Source organism: Myotis myotis, unplaced genomic scaffold, assembly GCF_014108235.1.
Source record: "Myotis myotis isolate mMyoMyo1 unplaced genomic scaffold, mMyoMyo1.p scaffold_m19_p_5, whole genome shotgun sequence".
NCBI classification, from domain to species: Eukaryota; Metazoa; Chordata; class Mammalia; order Chiroptera; family Vespertilionidae; genus Myotis; species Myotis myotis.
The window spans coordinates 7,708,027-7,724,750 of NW_023416357.1; the positions used below are offsets into that span (position 1 = coordinate 7,708,027).

Below are 16,724 nucleotides of genomic sequence, written 5' to 3' on the forward strand. Positions count from 1 at the left end.
AGAATTTGCCCAGAAACCAGCCTTTCTGAGCTTGAAATCCAGAGAAGGGGCCTCTGGGTGTGGGCAGAAGCTGAGGAGCATTTGAAGCCCAACAGTAGTTAAACACACAAGTGGGCAGCGCGAATCTGAGCCTTTAAAATAATTTCCCAGGAGACAGGAAATGCTTTCCAGGCTTTTCTCTTTGAAATAGAAGGCTGACTTCTCCTGGGTGTCCCTTCAATACAGCTCAGTTCCTTTGATACTCATGCTCACCTTTCACAGAGCATTTTTTAAGATGCGGTTTTATTGGAAAAAACAGCCCTCTCCCCCTCCCCTTCCCCTATCATTCATCATTAATTTCTTGGGGCGTTAGAATATTTGAAGTTTGTGCCTCGCCTGGTAGATTGATCTAAGTCAGTGGTCGGCAAACTCATTAGTCAACAGAGCCAAATATCAACAGTACAACGATTGAAATTTCTTTTGAGAGCCAAATTTTTTAAACTTAAACTATATAGGTAGGTACATTGTTATTAACTTAATTAGGGTACTCCTAAGCGGGCCTTTGCTGAAAACGTCCTCAATCTGATTGAGGTACGTCCGCTGAGGTCGACCCCTTCCAACTCTCCCATCCACACTCGTCTTGTATACTTGTTTCGTCTATCTCTTTTCGCTCATCCTCTCTATATGTCCAAACCATCTCCACATACCTTTCTCAATCCTCGACACTGCATCTTCTTTCACTCCACAACGTTCCCTAAAATTAACTTAATAAACTTTACTTAAAGTTTTAAGTCAACTTCGCACTGTACGTGCGCGCCTGCACGTGGTATTTTGTGGAAGAGCCACACTCAGGGGGCCAAAGAGCCGCGGTTTGCTGACCACTGATCTAAGTGAAACCTCTCCTGACAGCCTCAGCCTGGGACAGAAAAGCACAGGCATGACTTTGCCTGTGTTCACAGACCCATCTATTTTCCTACACAGAATAATCTCTCTGATGACAAAATATTAAAAATGGCCAATATTAATGATCTCTAGTATTATATGTTATCACACAATGAATGTATGTAATTTGTACACTTACAACGGCTCTCTGAGGTTAGTGCTCTTATTATCCTCGTTATTTTAGAGGAGGAAACAGGCACAGAGAGGTTAAGTGACTCCCCCAAAGTCACACAGCTGGTAGGAGGCAGAATCAGAGCTTCCTCTTCTTCTTTTAATTACCTTTTGGTCAAAATGGGGGGGGGGGGCGAGGGGAGGGGGGGACAAGACCTTGTGAATTCTTTAGAAGAGGCAGCAATTTATACAAGAGAGCCAAAGGTTCTAACCAAATATGGGAGTTACTGCTGCTCTGAAATATTTCCCGAGAGGACATGCAGCCCTCTGCCATCCACTGTCCTGGTTTCCTGGGATTCCCGTGAGAAGGCAGGGTTGATGGCAGCAGCGTAGCCCCTCTTTTCGTCTTTGTAGAAATTTCCCATGAATCCCCACCCCCTGCCAGATCTTAAGGTCCGGGGGAAATGGAAACTTGCTCCTTCTCATCAGAAAAGATGGATGAGCACAGGCTGTCAGAAGCAGGATGAAGCAAGTTGCCTGTGCCCGATGGGATTCTGTGTCTGGTTTGGGGCAAGCCTTCATCTCATCCCAGCGGCACCAGAGGTTGGAATAGGAACACGTGAGGCCCTATCCAGTGACAAAGCGGCAGATGACACACTTATCTGCGGATCACCCTTCCACTACAATGAGGCTGGGTTTTCCTGCCTGACTTCCGCCTCTCCTGCTATCTTCCAACTGAACGTGCCTCTCTCTCAGCCTTTCCAGCCAGCACAGTCTGTGCCGCCCGAATTTGGAGGGGGCACCTTCTCCTGCTGTAAAGAAAATGGCACATTTATTTGAGAGAAGAAACCTGGGCATAGCTGTTACCTGACTCCGGCAGAATGAGGTGGGAGCGGGGGCCTCCTTCAGTGGGTTTTCCTGGGGCCTGGGGCGGGCACCCTCTCACTTTTGGCTGTTGTGTCTGCTCAGCACAGGGAATCCAAGGACTGTGGCCCTTTCTGAGGCCTGGCCTCGGGGATGTCCAGGGGAATGTTTGCGATACTCCCCGCCCTCCCCCCAGGCTGACTTAGACAAGAAAAGTGCTATTATGTCCTCAGGATATTGAGCAAGAAGGAGGAGAGAGAGAGGGGAAGTGAAAAGTGCCTATTCAGCCTGGACACTTCTGCTGACATTCCCACCAAGCACGTGATATTTTAAAGGGCAAAACCAAAACCAGGTTCTCCTGCCTGCTCCCAAGGGCATCTGGGGAAAAACTGAAAGGCTTTGGCTCTGTAATCTGCATACCCAGGGCTGTCCCCTGCAGTGGAGGTCAATCAGGGAAGTCCACCTCAAAACATGGAATCTATAATAATAAAAGCAAAATATGCTAATTAGACTAGACAGCTGAACGAGCTTCCGGACAAAGCTGCAGCAGGCAGGGCAAAGCAGAGGTGGCTGCCACAGCGGGCGGGGCCCAGGCAGAGGTGGTTAGGGGTGATCAGGCAGGCAGACAAGTGGTTAGGGGCAATCAGGCAGGCAGGCAGAGTGGTTAGGGGTGATCAGGCAGGAAGGCAGAGTGGTTAGGGGCAATCAGGCAGGCACAGGTGAGTGGTTAGGAGCCAGCTGTCTGGATTGCAAGAGGGATGTCTAACTGCCGGCAGTCGGACTTCCCCTGAGGCGTCCTGGATTGCGAGAGGGTGCAGGCCAGGCTGAGGGTCCCCCCCTCCATGCACAAATTTTGTGCACTGGGCTTCTAGTATTCAAATAAAAACCCATGCTGAGAGACTTTCATTGGGACCAGGTGGGATGTTAACAAACTGTTTTTGGTAAGTTAACCTCCTTTACCATTCATTCGTTCATTCATTCATTCACTCATTCACAGACTCATCAGTCATGAACATTAGCGCCTACTGCATGGGCCAAGCACGAAGCTGAGACGAGACAGGTGAACAGTCAAGGTTCTTCCTCTGAGTGGTTTATAATCTTGCACGGCTCATGCAGGAGACGGCCACGCTCCTCCCCAAACACTCATCCTTCTGTGAATAGTGGGGATTGGAAAGCTGCGGCCTACTTGCCCAATCTGGCCTACAGCTTGTTTTGCACAGCCTCTCAAGCTAAGAATGGTTTTTATATTTTTAAAGAGTTGTAAAAACAAACAAACAAACAAAACATAAAAGAAGAACAACAATACATAACCCAGACTCTACGTAGCCAAAAATACTATCTGGCCCTTTGCAGAGAAAGTTTGCCATCGTCTGTCCTATAGTAAGAGAATTCTTGCTTTTGAGCCAGGCATACAATGGAACTGAATAGAACATTTCCGAGCCCTTCTGGCCACTAGATGACTACATTTTGGCCAATGGGATCAAAGCTGAAGAGATTTCTGTAGCAGCTGGGTGGAACTTCCCCTCCCTGCCGGCTGGACTGCCTTGTGGGCCTGAGCCATCCGGCTCATTGACGAGATAGGGCACTGCTCCAGGGATGGCGGAGCCAGAGTCCGGAGGAGCCTGCGCCCTGCCCCGGGGAGCGCTCTGCCATCTCTGAATTTTGCTGGATGGTTATGAGGGCAGGAAAGAAGGGAGAAAGAGAAGAAATGTTCACTTTTAAAAGTCAGTCTTATGTGTCCCCCCCCGCCCCCCCGCAACTTCCCTGGGATACTAAAATAAAACAAAACCCTCCCCCAAATCCAGAACTTGCCTTGCCCCCATGGAATGCACCTCCACTCTTTCCCCCGACCTGGTTAACTCCTATTCATGCCCCAAAACTCAGTGTAGGCATCACCTCCTTCTGAATTCGGCCCCTCAAGACCAGGTGAGGTACCTTTGCTCTCTGGCTCCTGTAGTGCTTTTTAGTTATTGGAGACAGCTATGCTTCTCACACTAGACCTTGAGCTCTTTAAAGGTGGAGACTATATCTTACTTGTCTTTAAAAAATATATTTTTATTGATTTCAGAGAGGAAGGGAGAGGGAGAGAGAGATAGAAATATCAATGATGAGAGAGAAGCATTCATCAGCTGCCTCCTGAACGACCCCTACTGGGGACCAAGCCCGCAACCCAGGCATGTGCCCTTGACTGGAATCAAACCTGGGGCCCTTCAGTCTGCAGGCTGACACTCTATCCACTGAGCCAACCCAGCTTAAGGTTCTTATTTGTCTTTGATTCGTAGCTCCCAGGACAATGCCTGGCACACTGCAGGTGCTTTATAAACACTGTTGAGTGAATGATTTTATTAGAGGCTGAGAGTGGCTTCCTGTTGTGTGGGCAGCTGCTTTTTTTTTTTTTTTTTTTTTTTTTTTTTTTTCTTCATGCATTTATCCCAGGAAAAGGTAAGTCCAACGATTTATATCTCTGAGAAGAAGAGGTACATTTTGCTTTCCAAAATGCGGGAGAAGAAATGTACATATTTACAAAGATTGTATCTTTAAAATTTGAGTGTTTTATTTGAATTGGATGGTAGTATTGCTTGCTGATAGTGTCTGAAAGGTTTGAAGATTTAATAAAAAGCCATGAGGTGAGTTTAGTAACATAGCGGAACATTCCTGAAGTAAAAGGAAGTGTAGCTACTTTCTTAAATCTACCTTATTATGTAAAAATAATCACTCCTTTTGTTCTATTTTTATATAAGTGTTTCTCACAAAGGAAAATTGTGCAATAATCTATTATGTTATAACAATAATATGATAATGATGATAAAAATTTCATTTGGTTTTCCCCATACCCCTTTATGTTATGTGGTTTATAATCAATACATGCAATAGCCTATTTTACTGTATACTCTGGATATATGCAACCAATTTTCTCAACCAGCCAATTAATGTAAGACTTTCAAGCAGTAGTACTTTTTTCCTTCACAGGGGTGGGGAACCTTTTTTCTGCCAAGGGCCATTTGGATAGGATATTTATAACATTATCTGCAGGCCATACAAAATTATCAACTCAGCCCTAGCCGGTTTGGCTCAGTGGATAGAGCATTGGCCCACAGACTGAAGGGTTCTGGGTTTGATTCCGGGCAAGAACACACACCTCGGTTGCAGGCTCGATCCTCAGCCCTAGTTGGGCAACCAATCAATGTGTCTTTCTCACATCGATGTTTCTCTCTCTGTGTCTCTCCCTCTCCCTCCTACTCTCTCTAAAAATCAACTGAAAAATGTCCGCGGGTGAGGATTAATAGCAACAAAATTATCAACTGAAAAATTAGCTTCTATATTTGGTCAAACACTTAATTAGCTCATCCTTAATGCCTTGGCAGGGCCAGGCCAAATGATTTCAAGGGCCTTATTACAACCCGCAGGACAGATGTTACCCACCCCTGATTTAGAAGAAAGGATACAAATTATGAGGGGCATATTGTCTTCACAGATAATCCTTCTGGAGATGGTGTTAACCAAAAGTGGAGCTGGAAAAAATTACTTGCATGATGTAATACTGGGTTATTATTCAAATTTCTACTTTTCATTAAATTTTTAGTTATTTACTAAAGCTTTTCATAAATTACAAGGAAGCCGGAGTATAAAATAAAAGAATGATTCAAAGGTTTCTTAAATCAAGTGTTAGATCTTACATTATATGTGCTAAAGAATGATAGCTAACACCTCAGTGCTTCTGGATATTTTATTAAATGCTCAGTGCTCTCCTCCTCACTCAGCAAAATAAATTCTAAGCAAATGACAGTCTCAATGAATAGCTCATTCTGTGTGGGTTTGAATACTAGGCCTTTTCTCCTTCATCCTGTGCAACTCTACTGTGCAACACAAGGAAATAAAATACTAGGAGGAAAATGAGTGAGTTACATAGTGGGGGCAGAGGAAGTCAGCTTACTCAACTCATCACTCCCAGTATCAGCAGCTATTCAGTATATCAGACTTTTTGTTTTTATCATTCAGGCAAATTCTTTTACTCTTCCTATCTCATCTCTTCCTCCCCTCTACCCCAGACTGAGAAATCTTATCCTACTTCTATCTGGCCAGTCTAATTACTGCCTGAAGCATTGGCCTGTTTATAGACATGCTTGCTTGTTTGTTCTCTAAATTAGAATATTGTACTTATGATTGTTTTTATACTTTAGCAATGATAACCCTTATTTCCCCTCAATTAAAAAATGATGCCATTAATATTCTAGTTCTTAAAGGAGTAAGTGACATGAAGTCCTTGGCCAATCTAGCCACCTTCTGGGGAGAGAGGTGACCTGTGGCTACGCCAGCTCTGCTGCATCATGAAAGCCTCCAGGGACTTACTCAGAAAGCAAAGCCTGGACGTGCTTGGGCGTGAAAATGACCTGGCCTTAAAAAAAAAAAAAAAAAAAAAAAAAAAAAGAAAAGAAAAGAAAGAAAAAGAAAATGACCTGGCCGTGTGTTAGGCTTTAGCGCAATCCTGTCGGCTTCCTTCCCTTCAAGGGTCTGGGTGTAGTGCAACGACAGAGCGGGTAGGCTTCAGCCTTCTGCTTGCTCCGCACAGGAGTGCATCTGGCAGCAGAGGTCAAGCCTGGTCTTGGCCCCAGGCTCAGGAGCAGCAGGGAAAACACAGGTGAACCCACACCCGCTGAAAGCAGGCCCGGTGGTCAGGCGCTTTGTCTTTAAGCCAATCACGTCCTGATCCCACATCATCCAAGGTGTGTATTCCTAGAGTGAGTTGGCCGTCTGCTGTCAGAAACCCGCACCCAGACATGACAACCAGGGTGAGAGGGGATCGCCATCAAGGAGAGAAGCCAAGAAATAGGTTCTGCTTATTTTCTGACTTTGACAACTGCCTCCCCTTCCTCCCCTCAAAGTGCTAGAAGGTGTTAACCAAAAGTTAGCGTCCAGGTTCAGACGTGAAAAAAAAGGGTGTCTTTTTTCTACTTTCCTCTCCCCTACCTCCCTCTGACCCCAACCTCCTTCCCCTAACCAGCTCTTTCTTTTTGCTCCTCAGGAAAGCAGAAAACTAGCTGATCGACAGCAAAGATTTTTCTCTCAGATTCTAAGATTTTAAAAAATGCTTTCAAAATAGGAGATGGTATGTTGACGTAAGAAACATCGAAACTTGCAGAGAATTTATGTGCGTTTATTAGAGCCAAACTGCCCGGAAGCAAAATCTCAGCAAACTGAAGAAATACTCCAGAGAATAGCAGTTTTGCAGCTGATTTTATCCATTAGAATCAAAGGAGGAGCTGTAAGGAGGGTTATATGAAATCTATTGATGGTAGACTGAGGGGATCAGAGAAAGCAACGCAGGGAAATTTCTAGGATTGAATAAAAAACAAAATAGTGGTACTAACACTTACAGCACATAGAGATGGTCTGCAGAGAATGAGATAACAGTGAGGGTTCTGTGGTCTCGTGTGCTGGTGCTGAGAGGTCTAGCAAAGATTACTCCGATGTTTCAAAGGCATGTGATCTTAACTTCTTTAAAAACTTTTAAAAATCGATTTCAGAGAGGAAGGGAGAGGGAGACAGAGATAGAAACATCAGTGATGAGAGAGAATTCTTGATGGGTTGCTTCCTGTACTTCCCACATTGGGTTGGAGCCCGCAACCCAGGCATATGCCCTGACCTGGACTAGCACCATGATCTCCTGGTTCATAGGTTGACGCTCAACCACTGAGGCATGGTATCTTGGATGAAAAAAGACAATAGATAGGTTCAGAAAGATAAAGACTAACTTTTTAAAATTTGCTAGAGACCTTGGCTCCAGGTAGGACGTGACTACCCAGTATGACCTGCTTTTCGTTAGGAGCTTTTATGTTCAGACCATCCCATGTGGTTACCTCTGGTCTCTGAATTTGTAGGGCTCACCACGCAGGCCTCTCCTGAGCTGGTCAGGTTTAGTATGTGGCCCCTTTTTGGTCCACAGGTAACAGGGACTACAATTCTCAGGGGTTCTTGCTGTGTGGGGTTCTATTAGGGGCAAACCTTTTGAAAGATGCCAGCAATCTTTGGGAAGTGGGTGTGCATGAGTCATGCCCACCTTCTCCCTTCTTAAGTCTCTCCTAAGTTTTGGTCATGCAAAAGAGTGGTCACTCAAGATTTTTCATTGTGTATGGGTAGCAATACAATATATTTGCCCATATACACCTAATATGTGGATATTTATTAGTGAATTCTGTTGATCTCTTTATTTATCTATCTATCTATCTCTATATATATACATACACAGTATATATAAACAGTAGGGCCTTGATTTACGAGTTTAATTCATTCCGTGATGGAGCTCGTAACTCAAATTACTCATATGTCAAATCAGTTTTCACCATTACAATGACACGTGATGCTGGGCTGATGTTGTGGCGTTCACTGTGACGTTCGCTGCGCCAACGAGTGGTGGGGTATCTGCAGCTGGCTCGTAACCCGAATTTTAGCTCGCAACTCAAAGCAAAAAATCGGCCGTGAGACGGCTCATATCTCGAAAAACTCATTAGTCGGGACACTCGTAAGTCAAGGCCCCACTGTATGTGTGTGTGTGTGTGTATATATATATATATATATATATATATATATATATATATATATATCCCAACGCACGATATTGGGCGGCGTCACCCGCAGACATGCAGCCATGCCTTGACACCCAAACCTGTCCACGCAGAGATCCAGCGAGCCTGGCCCAGCCCCCAAACCCTCTGGCCTTCTCTGTCTGCTTCAAGCCCTGACCTCAATCCCTCCAATTGCCTTGGGCTGGTCCCGCCTTCTCTGGATGCCTCCCCGCTTCCCCTCCCCCCACCCCCCACCCCATCTCCAGAGCAACGAGGCAGCTCCATTCTGTCAGGGCACCGCAGGAGAGCATGGAAGCCTCCCGCCTGCTGTGCTGTGCTTCATCCCCTGGCAGGTGGGCCCCGTGCCACTCAGAGTGCAAGCAGTGGGGGGTGAAGGACTGGTGGGGGGGGCGCTATGGGCTATCACCCCCTGCATGGGATGGTCCAGCCTCCTCTGGGCACCTCCCTGCTTCTGCCTGTCTCTGGAACAACGCCCCAGCTAATATGCTAATGACCTGGTCCTTACCCATTACCACCGTGACATGCTCATTAGCATATTAGCTCTTTATTAGTATAGATTATTTTGTGAATATACTTTATTCACTATAAAATATAAACAAAATATAGAAAAGATGATATTCTTAAAATGTAATACTTCTAACAATTTCTCTTCATGCTCAACAAACTGTCTTGAACCTCGTTCTGGTGTATTCCCTCCACTTTGGAGACCACTTGCAAAGAGTGGGGAGAGAAAATCGTAGCCCTAGAAGTAGGCAAAGGGCATTGAGAAGCCAATGAAACTAGTGTTCCCTACGGTTGGCTCCACCCATTCAAGGGCGTTTACAAAGTTTGCCCTTCTGCAGGCAAGTGCAGCCACGCCCTCTGTCTGATTCAAAGCCTGCCTCCTCACCCCATTCTGCCCCAGCTGCATGCCTCTCCGGGGTCCTTGCGCTCAGTTCTAAGGCTCTCGCTGCTGCTCTCTTGACCGGGTCACCAGCTAAGGGGCCTTTTCACCTGAATGTCCAACGGACCTGAGACTGAAATATGAGCCGAGAATCAGCGTTAGTTGCCCTTCTCTGACTCCCATGCTCACATCTCATCAGCAAGCCCTGTTTCTTCTGTCTCACAACTCTTTCAAATCCTGTGTGCCCTCCTTCCCCAGGGACTTCTTGCCTCTTAAACTGCAGTGGCGTTTTACGGACGCGTTCTGCCTCTAACCCTTTCTGCTCAGGGCTCTCAAGCATGATCTTCCTATGATTAACTGGATCGCGTTTGCTAAAGGCTCTTCTGTGACTCTCCAAACTTTCAGAAAAAAGAAAAGAAAATTAAGGTGAAAACTCCTTAACCTGGCCTATGAGGCTCTCCTTCATTCATCTCTAACACATCTCCAGTTGCATGTCGCGCAGCTTCTACTTCTCTCTTTTCTACACCTTCTTCAAACTCCACTCAGACCCCGTCCCCTCCATTCTCCCAGAGCCTCTCTGACCCTCCCTCTGAGCTACTTAGGGTGTTCATTGAATCATGGGATAATGTTCCACATCTTGGTTCCGCTAGAACTTGCCAGGGGGAGGGTCAACTGTTAATTTATGTGTCTTTAGAATAGGGGTCCTCCAACTGCAATGTTCAGAAGAATAACTGGAGGTGCTTTAAAAACTGAAATTTTTTTTGGGGGGGGGGTGTAACGTGGGGATAAGGACACATATGTAATAACTTAATCAATAAAAAAATAAAAATAAAATAAAATAAAAATCGTGTTTTCTGATTGAGGAGGTTAGGCTGGAGAGGTCTTCAAAGTTATGTTTGTGTGATGGTCCAAATCTTCTTACATCCATCCAGTGGCTCTCAACCCTGGCTTCACATTACAGTAATTTACTCTTGGCAAATACTGATGACCAAGCACATGTGGTTCAATTAAAATACAGTATTTGGGCCCTGGCCAGATGGCTCAGTTGGTTGGAGCATTGTCCTATACACCAAAAGGTTGGGGGTTCTATTCCAGGTTCCGGTGTGCAAGTTAGGCAACTGATTGACGTCTCTCTCTCTGTTTCCTCCACTTCCCCTCTCTCTAAAACCAATAAAAACATATCCTAGGGCAGTGATGGCGAACCTTTTGAGCTCGGTGTGCCAGCATTTTGAAAAACCCTAACTTAACTCTGATGCCGTGTCACATATAGAAATTTTTTGAAATTTACAACCATAGTAAAACACAGACTTATATTTTTTATATTTATTTTATATATTTAAATGCCATTTAACAAAGGAAAATCAACCAAAAAAATGAGTTCGCATGTCACCTCTGACACGCGTGTCATAGGTTCGCCATCTCTGTCCTAGGGTGAGGATTAACAACAAAAAACAAAAACTCAGTACTTGGGTGAGGTGCCTGAGCACCTGTTTTCTTTAAAACTTCCATATGATTCTAATGGTCCATCAAGATCCAGAATCTGAATTACCTTGTACTGCTTCCAATAATAGTCCCCCAAAGATGTGCACCTACAAATCCCTGAAACTGTAATCCATGGCAAAGAGGAATTTTCCAGAAAGAGACTGAGTCAAGGATCTTGAGATGGGGAGCTATCTAGGATTATACAGGTGGGCTCAATGCACTACAAGGGTCTTATACAAGGAAAAGGGGGGCAGAAACATCAATGTGAAAGCAGCCTGAGCTTTAAAGATAAATGGTCATGAGCCAAGGAATGTGGGCAGCCTCTCGAGGCTGGAAGAGGCAAGACTCTTCTCAAGTCTCCAGAAGGAACCCAGCCCTGTCTGCATCTGAATTTTAACTCAGTATGACCCATTTTAGACTTCTGACCTACTAAACTGTAAGGTGATAAATCTGTGTTATTTCAAGGCACTAACTCTGGCCTTTTGCTTATACCCTAAGTGGTATTGTTATGTAACAGACTAGAGGCCTGGTGCACAAAAATTTGTGCACTCGGGAGAGTCCCTCAGCCCGGCCTGTGCCCTCTCGCAGTCTGGGACCCCTCGGGGAATGATCACCTGCTGGCTTAGGCCCAATCCCCGGGGGATTGGGCCTAAGCAGGCAGTCAGACATCCCTCTGGCAGCCCGGGAGCCCTAGGGGGATGTCCACTTGCCAGCGGGAAGCAGGCCTAGCTGCTGTCGGACATCCTTAGCGCTGCTGAGGAGGCGGGAGAGGCTCCCACCACCAATGCTGTACTGGAAGCCATCAGCCTGGCTTGTGGCTGAGCAGAGCTCCCCCTGTGGGAGCACACTGACCACCAGGGGGCAGCTCCTGCATTGAGCATCTGCCCTCTGGTGGTTAGTGTGTGTCATAGTGACCAGTGATTCCCAGTCGCTCTGCTGTTAGGGTCAATTTGCATGTTACCCTTTTATTATATAAGATAAAGTCCTGGGGCGTGGAGGGCGGGCTCGGCGCCGGGGCAGCAGCTGCCGTCGCTCTGAGGCCCGAGGCCGGGCCGCGCCTGCCGGTCCATGAGCCCCGAGTGAGGCCGGGCGCCTCCCCCGCGTCCCCGAGCGCAGCGCAGCGCAGCGCCGCCGCGGCCGGAGCGGAGCGGGAGCATGTCGGACGGTTTCGATCGGGCCCCAGAACAAACGAGACCCCAGGACAGCATCCCCCTGCAGAACTCGGAGCCCGCGATGGCCAAACCCCAGGTGGTCGTCGCCCCGGTGCTGATGTCCAAGCTGTCTGCGAACGCCCCTGAGTTCTACCCCTCGGGTTATTCCAACTACACGGAATCCTATGAGGATGGCTGTGAGGATTATCCCACTCTATCTGAATATGTTCAGGATTTCTTGAATCATCTTACAGAGCAGCCTGGCAGTTTTGAAACTGAAATTGACCAGTTTGCAGAGACCCTGAATGGCTGGGTTACAACAGACGATGCCGTGCAAGAACTTGTGGAACTCGTCTATCAACAGGCCACGTCCATTCCAAATTTCTCCTACATGGGAGCTCGCCTGTGTAATTACCTGTCCCATCACCTGACAATTAGCTCACAGAGTGGCAACTTCCGCCAATTGCTACTTCAAAGATGTCGGACCGAATATGAACTTAGAGATCAAGCTGCAAAGGGGGATGAAGCAACTCGAAAACGATTCCATGCCTTTGTGCTCTTTCTGGGAGAACTTTATCTTAAGCTGGAGATCAAAGGAACAAATGGGCAGGTTACAAGAGCAGATATTCTTCAGGCTGGTCTTCGGGAGTTGCTGAATGCCCTCTTTTCTAACCCTGTGGATGATAACCTAATTTGCGCAGTAAAATTACTAAAGTTGACAGGGTCAGTGTTGGAAGATGCCTGGAAGGAAAAAGGAAAGACGGACATGGAGGAAGTTATCCAGAGGATTGAAAATGTCGTCCTGGACGCGCACTGCAGCAGAGACGTGAAGCAGATGCTCTTGAAGCTTGTAGAGCTCCGGTCAAGTAACTGGGGTAGAGTCCATGTAACCTCAACATACAGAGAAGCAACACCTGAAAATGACCCCAACTATTTTATGAATGAACCAACATTTTATACATCTGATGGTGTTCCTTTCACTGCAGCTGATCCAGATTACCAAGAGAAATATCAAGAGTTACTTGAAAGAGAAGACTTTTTTCCAGATTATGAAGAAAATGGAACAGATTTATCAGGCGCTGGTGATCCATACTTGGATGATATTGATGATGAGATGGACCCAGAGATAGAAGAAGCTTATGAAAAGTTTTGTTTGGAATCAGAGCGTAAGCAAAAACAGTAAAGTCAAATTTCAACGTATCAGTTTTATAAAGCAGTTTAGGTTATGGTGACTTAGCAGAACACAGGAAAGCAGGAAAATGTGTCACACTTATACCAAATTAAGGATGTTGAGTTATGTTACTAATGTATGCAACTTTAATTTTGTTTAACACTCTGCCAAAATAAACTTTATCCCCTATAACTTAAAATGTGTATATATATAAGATAGTTTATTATGTACAGTTAATTCCACTGTTTTGGCTGCAATAAAATCGATTTTGAAATAAAAAAAAAAAAAAAAAAAAAAAAAAAGATAAAGTCCTGGTGAATGGGTGGGGGCTGGCTGGTTTTCCCTGAAGGGTGTCCCAGATCAGGGTGGGGGTCCCACTGGGGTGCCTGGCCATCCAGGGTGAGGGGCTGAGGGCCGTTTTCAGACTGGCCACACCCCCTTCAGGGTGGAGGTCCCCGCTGGGGTGCTTGGCCAGCCTGGGTGAGGGGCTGATGGCTGTTTGCAGGCTAGCCACAGCCCCTTCAGGGTGGGGGTCCCCACTGGGGTGCCTGACCAGCCTGGATGAGGGGCTGATGGCTGTTTTCAGGCTGGCCAAGCCCCCCAGCAGGGACCCTTACCCCATGAGGGTGTGGCCATTCTGAGTGAGGGGCTGATGGCTGTTTGCAGGCTGGCCACAGCCCCTTCAGGGCGGGGGTCCCCGCTGGGGTGCCTGGCCAACCTGGGTGAGGGGCTCATGGCTGTTTGCAGGCTGGCTACAGCCCCTTCACGGGGGGCGGGGGGGGGGGGTGTCACCCCTGGGGTGCCTGGCCAGCCTGGGTGAGGGGCTGATGGCTGTTTGCAGGCTGGCCACAGCCCCCAGCCACCCAAGCTCCCAGTGGAGGCTGGCTGGAAGCAGGTATCTGGGATTTATTTAGCTTCTATAATTGAAACTTTGTTGCCTTTTGCAGAGGCCTCAGCCAGCCAGGGCAGGTGGGAAGCTTGGCTTCCTCCATCGCTGGGGCAACCAAGCCTCCTGCTTGCTCCAGCTCCATTGGCTGCAGGCCATCATCTTGGTTCGGTTAATTTGCATATAGTCACTCTGATTGGCTGGTGGGTGTGGCTTGGGTGTAGCAAAGGTACAGTCAATTAGCATCTTTGTTTTTTATTAGTGTAGATAACTTTACATATGCATGATACCTATCTATCCAATCATCCATTCACCTGCCTGCCCAGCCATCCACCTATCTGTTCAGAAAACATTTACTGAAAACGACTAAAGGTGTGAGGCAGGGGCTGTCATCTCCATTTCACTGATGGGCAAAGAGGCGCAGATAAATTAACCCTGAGGCAGGAGTTGGACTCCCCTTCCCCCCGCCCCCCCTAACCAGTCTTTGGTTTGTTTGGTTTCTGTGCATGTTACTTCTGGAAATTCTAAGTATTTAAATCCCAGGTCCTTTGGGTAGGGATTTAGATATTCCCATAGCGGACCGACAGAGGGAATATTTAGGTGCATGTAGAATTCTGCAGCACTTTTCAAGTCATAAAGTTGGTGAAGTTTGTTTTCCCTCCAGGGCAGGATGGTTGGCTCTGGGAAAGTCCTGCCTAGACTGGTGTTTGGAGTCTTCTCTGGCTCTGCAGCCTGGGATATTCAGCAATGATTTGGCCATATTTTGACCACTTTGCTGAGAGTGGTGCCTATAGCAGCATAGCACCCAAGGTATGAGATTGGTATGTAGCAGATTTCAAGCATTTTTAAAGCTGTGCAAGGCTTTTTTCTAAATGAAATCTGTGTAGAAAATTGATATGTTAAAATCATTCTAGCAGAGGCAGGGGTGGGTATGTCAGAATCTCTTATATCCTCTACCCTAACCCTCTAATATATCTCCCTTGAGTTCCCAGGACTCCTCAGAACATTTTGAAATTACTGGGCTACAATATTAATAGAGAGAATGGAATGACCCCAGGTTGGCCATAATAAGTCATGGAGCATAATCTTGTACAAATATCTCTGTATTTTAAAAGGAAAATATACTATTTTACATCATGATATTGATTGATATTGACTAGGAAGAGGAGGAAGAAAAAGATGATGAGGAATAAGAGCTATTGATGAAGAAGGACTTATTGGGGGAGGCACTATGATAAAATAGAAAAATGTGCTTAACTCAGAGCCAACTCCTTCAGCCGCCAGCCCCAACTGCTGTTGCTCTCAGATTGCTCTGTTACCCTGGACAAGGTCCTTCATCAATTTGAGCCTCATATTCAAGGATTAAATTAAATAATGCATGCAAAACGTATGCTTGGCACATGGAGTGAACGAAAGAAATGCTGGGTCAATCTTCACATCTGAATATGAATACTCTTCAAGCTGTAAGGCATTCTGTCAGGTTCTATGTTCAAGGACAAATAAGACAAAATTTATGCTCTCAGAAAAAAACCTTAAGGCCATTTAGAAAAATGAATGCCATATTTCTGGAAAGTTCAACATACAGTGACTATTACAGGGTAGTATATGTTAGGTACCAAATAAGCAGTGCATACATGACACATTATTATGCACTGAAGTGATCCTGAAATGCCACTTGGGGCCTGGGTAGGATATGGTGGATGGGAGACTAGGAGAACAGTGTTAATTAACAATGTGAGAAAGAGGGTTTATAAAGAGGAGCACAGAGGCTACATTATTCTCCAAGTTCTTCCTAGATGGCTGGGAGGTGAATAGAAGAAGCACAGTTAAGTATTTCTCTTTTACAGTGTAGCGAACTGAGACAGGGAAGGCCAAGTTCTCAGAGAGTCAGCAATTCCCAGCTGGCCCCTCTTCAGCTGTGTTTTAGTCATTAGACCACATTGCCATCAGCCTTCAGTGGGATGCCTTTGAAAGGGAGGCTAGGTAAGGTTGAGTCACCCAAGTAATAATAGATTTTTATAAAGGGGATGGGACTTGAAAAGTGCAGGATGTAAGACAGAAGAGAGGCTGCAGGGATGCAGAGAATTATATCATCAAACTGTTTGGTCTAGCACTGAGCTCTTGGGAAATAGATCATATAGAATAATTAGGAGTGGTGAACTTTCTCTGAGCCAAAGATAAGAGTAGTTGAAAGAAGGAGACTGAATGATATCTATGTGAGAATTCACACACGTGTGCGCCCTCGCGCGCGCGCGCACGCACACACACACACACACACATACACGCCAATGCCCTTACACAGTCACTTTTTATTATAATGGACATTGCATTATTGTACAAAAGGGATCAATTTAACATAAAATTTCCTGGTATTAATAGCCTGTATTTCCTAAACTGTGGCACATGAAGCTACACAAGTAAGCTGCTGGGAAGATAAAACAGGGCTGATTTGGGACCAGTCTAACTCTTTGCAAAAACCCACAGATGACGTGCATCAGGTCTCAGAAATGGTATCTGTGTGCTGTGACCACACAGCCAACCTCAGCCAAGGCTGCCAATAGACACAACCATCTTCTCAAATTAAAACTGAATTCTCATTTAAAACCACTGTAAGTGCAACTGTTTAGAGTAAATATTGTATGAAACCAGGCAATTTGTATGCAACTGAAGA

General features: G+C 46.0%; 2 protein-coding genes across 5 annotated transcripts in view; one reads left to right on the forward strand and one right to left on the reverse strand.

Annotated features, from left to right (window-relative positions):
• The window catches only part of FYB1 (FYN binding protein 1), a 143,492-nt gene that overhangs the window by 99,984 nt on the left and 26,784 nt on the right, over nucleotides 1-16,724 (reverse strand). The window contains exon 1 of one of the 3 annotated variants that reach the window (XM_036308329.1): nucleotides 1,900-2,066. The exons of the other annotated variants lie outside the window; for them this stretch is intronic. The gene's annotated coding sequence lies outside the window, so the exon portion shown is untranslated. Of the gene's footprint in view, nucleotides 1-1,899; nucleotides 2,067-16,724 lie in introns of those variants that run through there. 3 annotated transcript variants of the gene reach the window in all.
• LOC118655850 (polyadenylate-binding protein-interacting protein 1) lies at nucleotides 11,840-13,366 on the forward strand. Of its 2 annotated transcripts, XM_036308332.1 has the most exons (2): nucleotides 11,840-12,360; nucleotides 12,586-13,366. In XM_036308332.1, the coding sequence occupies exons 1-2, from the start codon at nucleotides 12,001-12,003 to the stop codon at nucleotides 13,177-13,179; spliced, it is 954 nt and encodes a 317-aa protein (XP_036164225.1). In that variant the 5' UTR covers nucleotides 11,840-12,000; the 3' UTR covers nucleotides 13,180-13,366. The 2 variants fall into 2 exon arrangements, with proteins under 2 accessions (XP_036164225.1, XP_036164224.1); XM_036308331.1 differs by having other exon boundaries at nucleotides 11,840-13,366.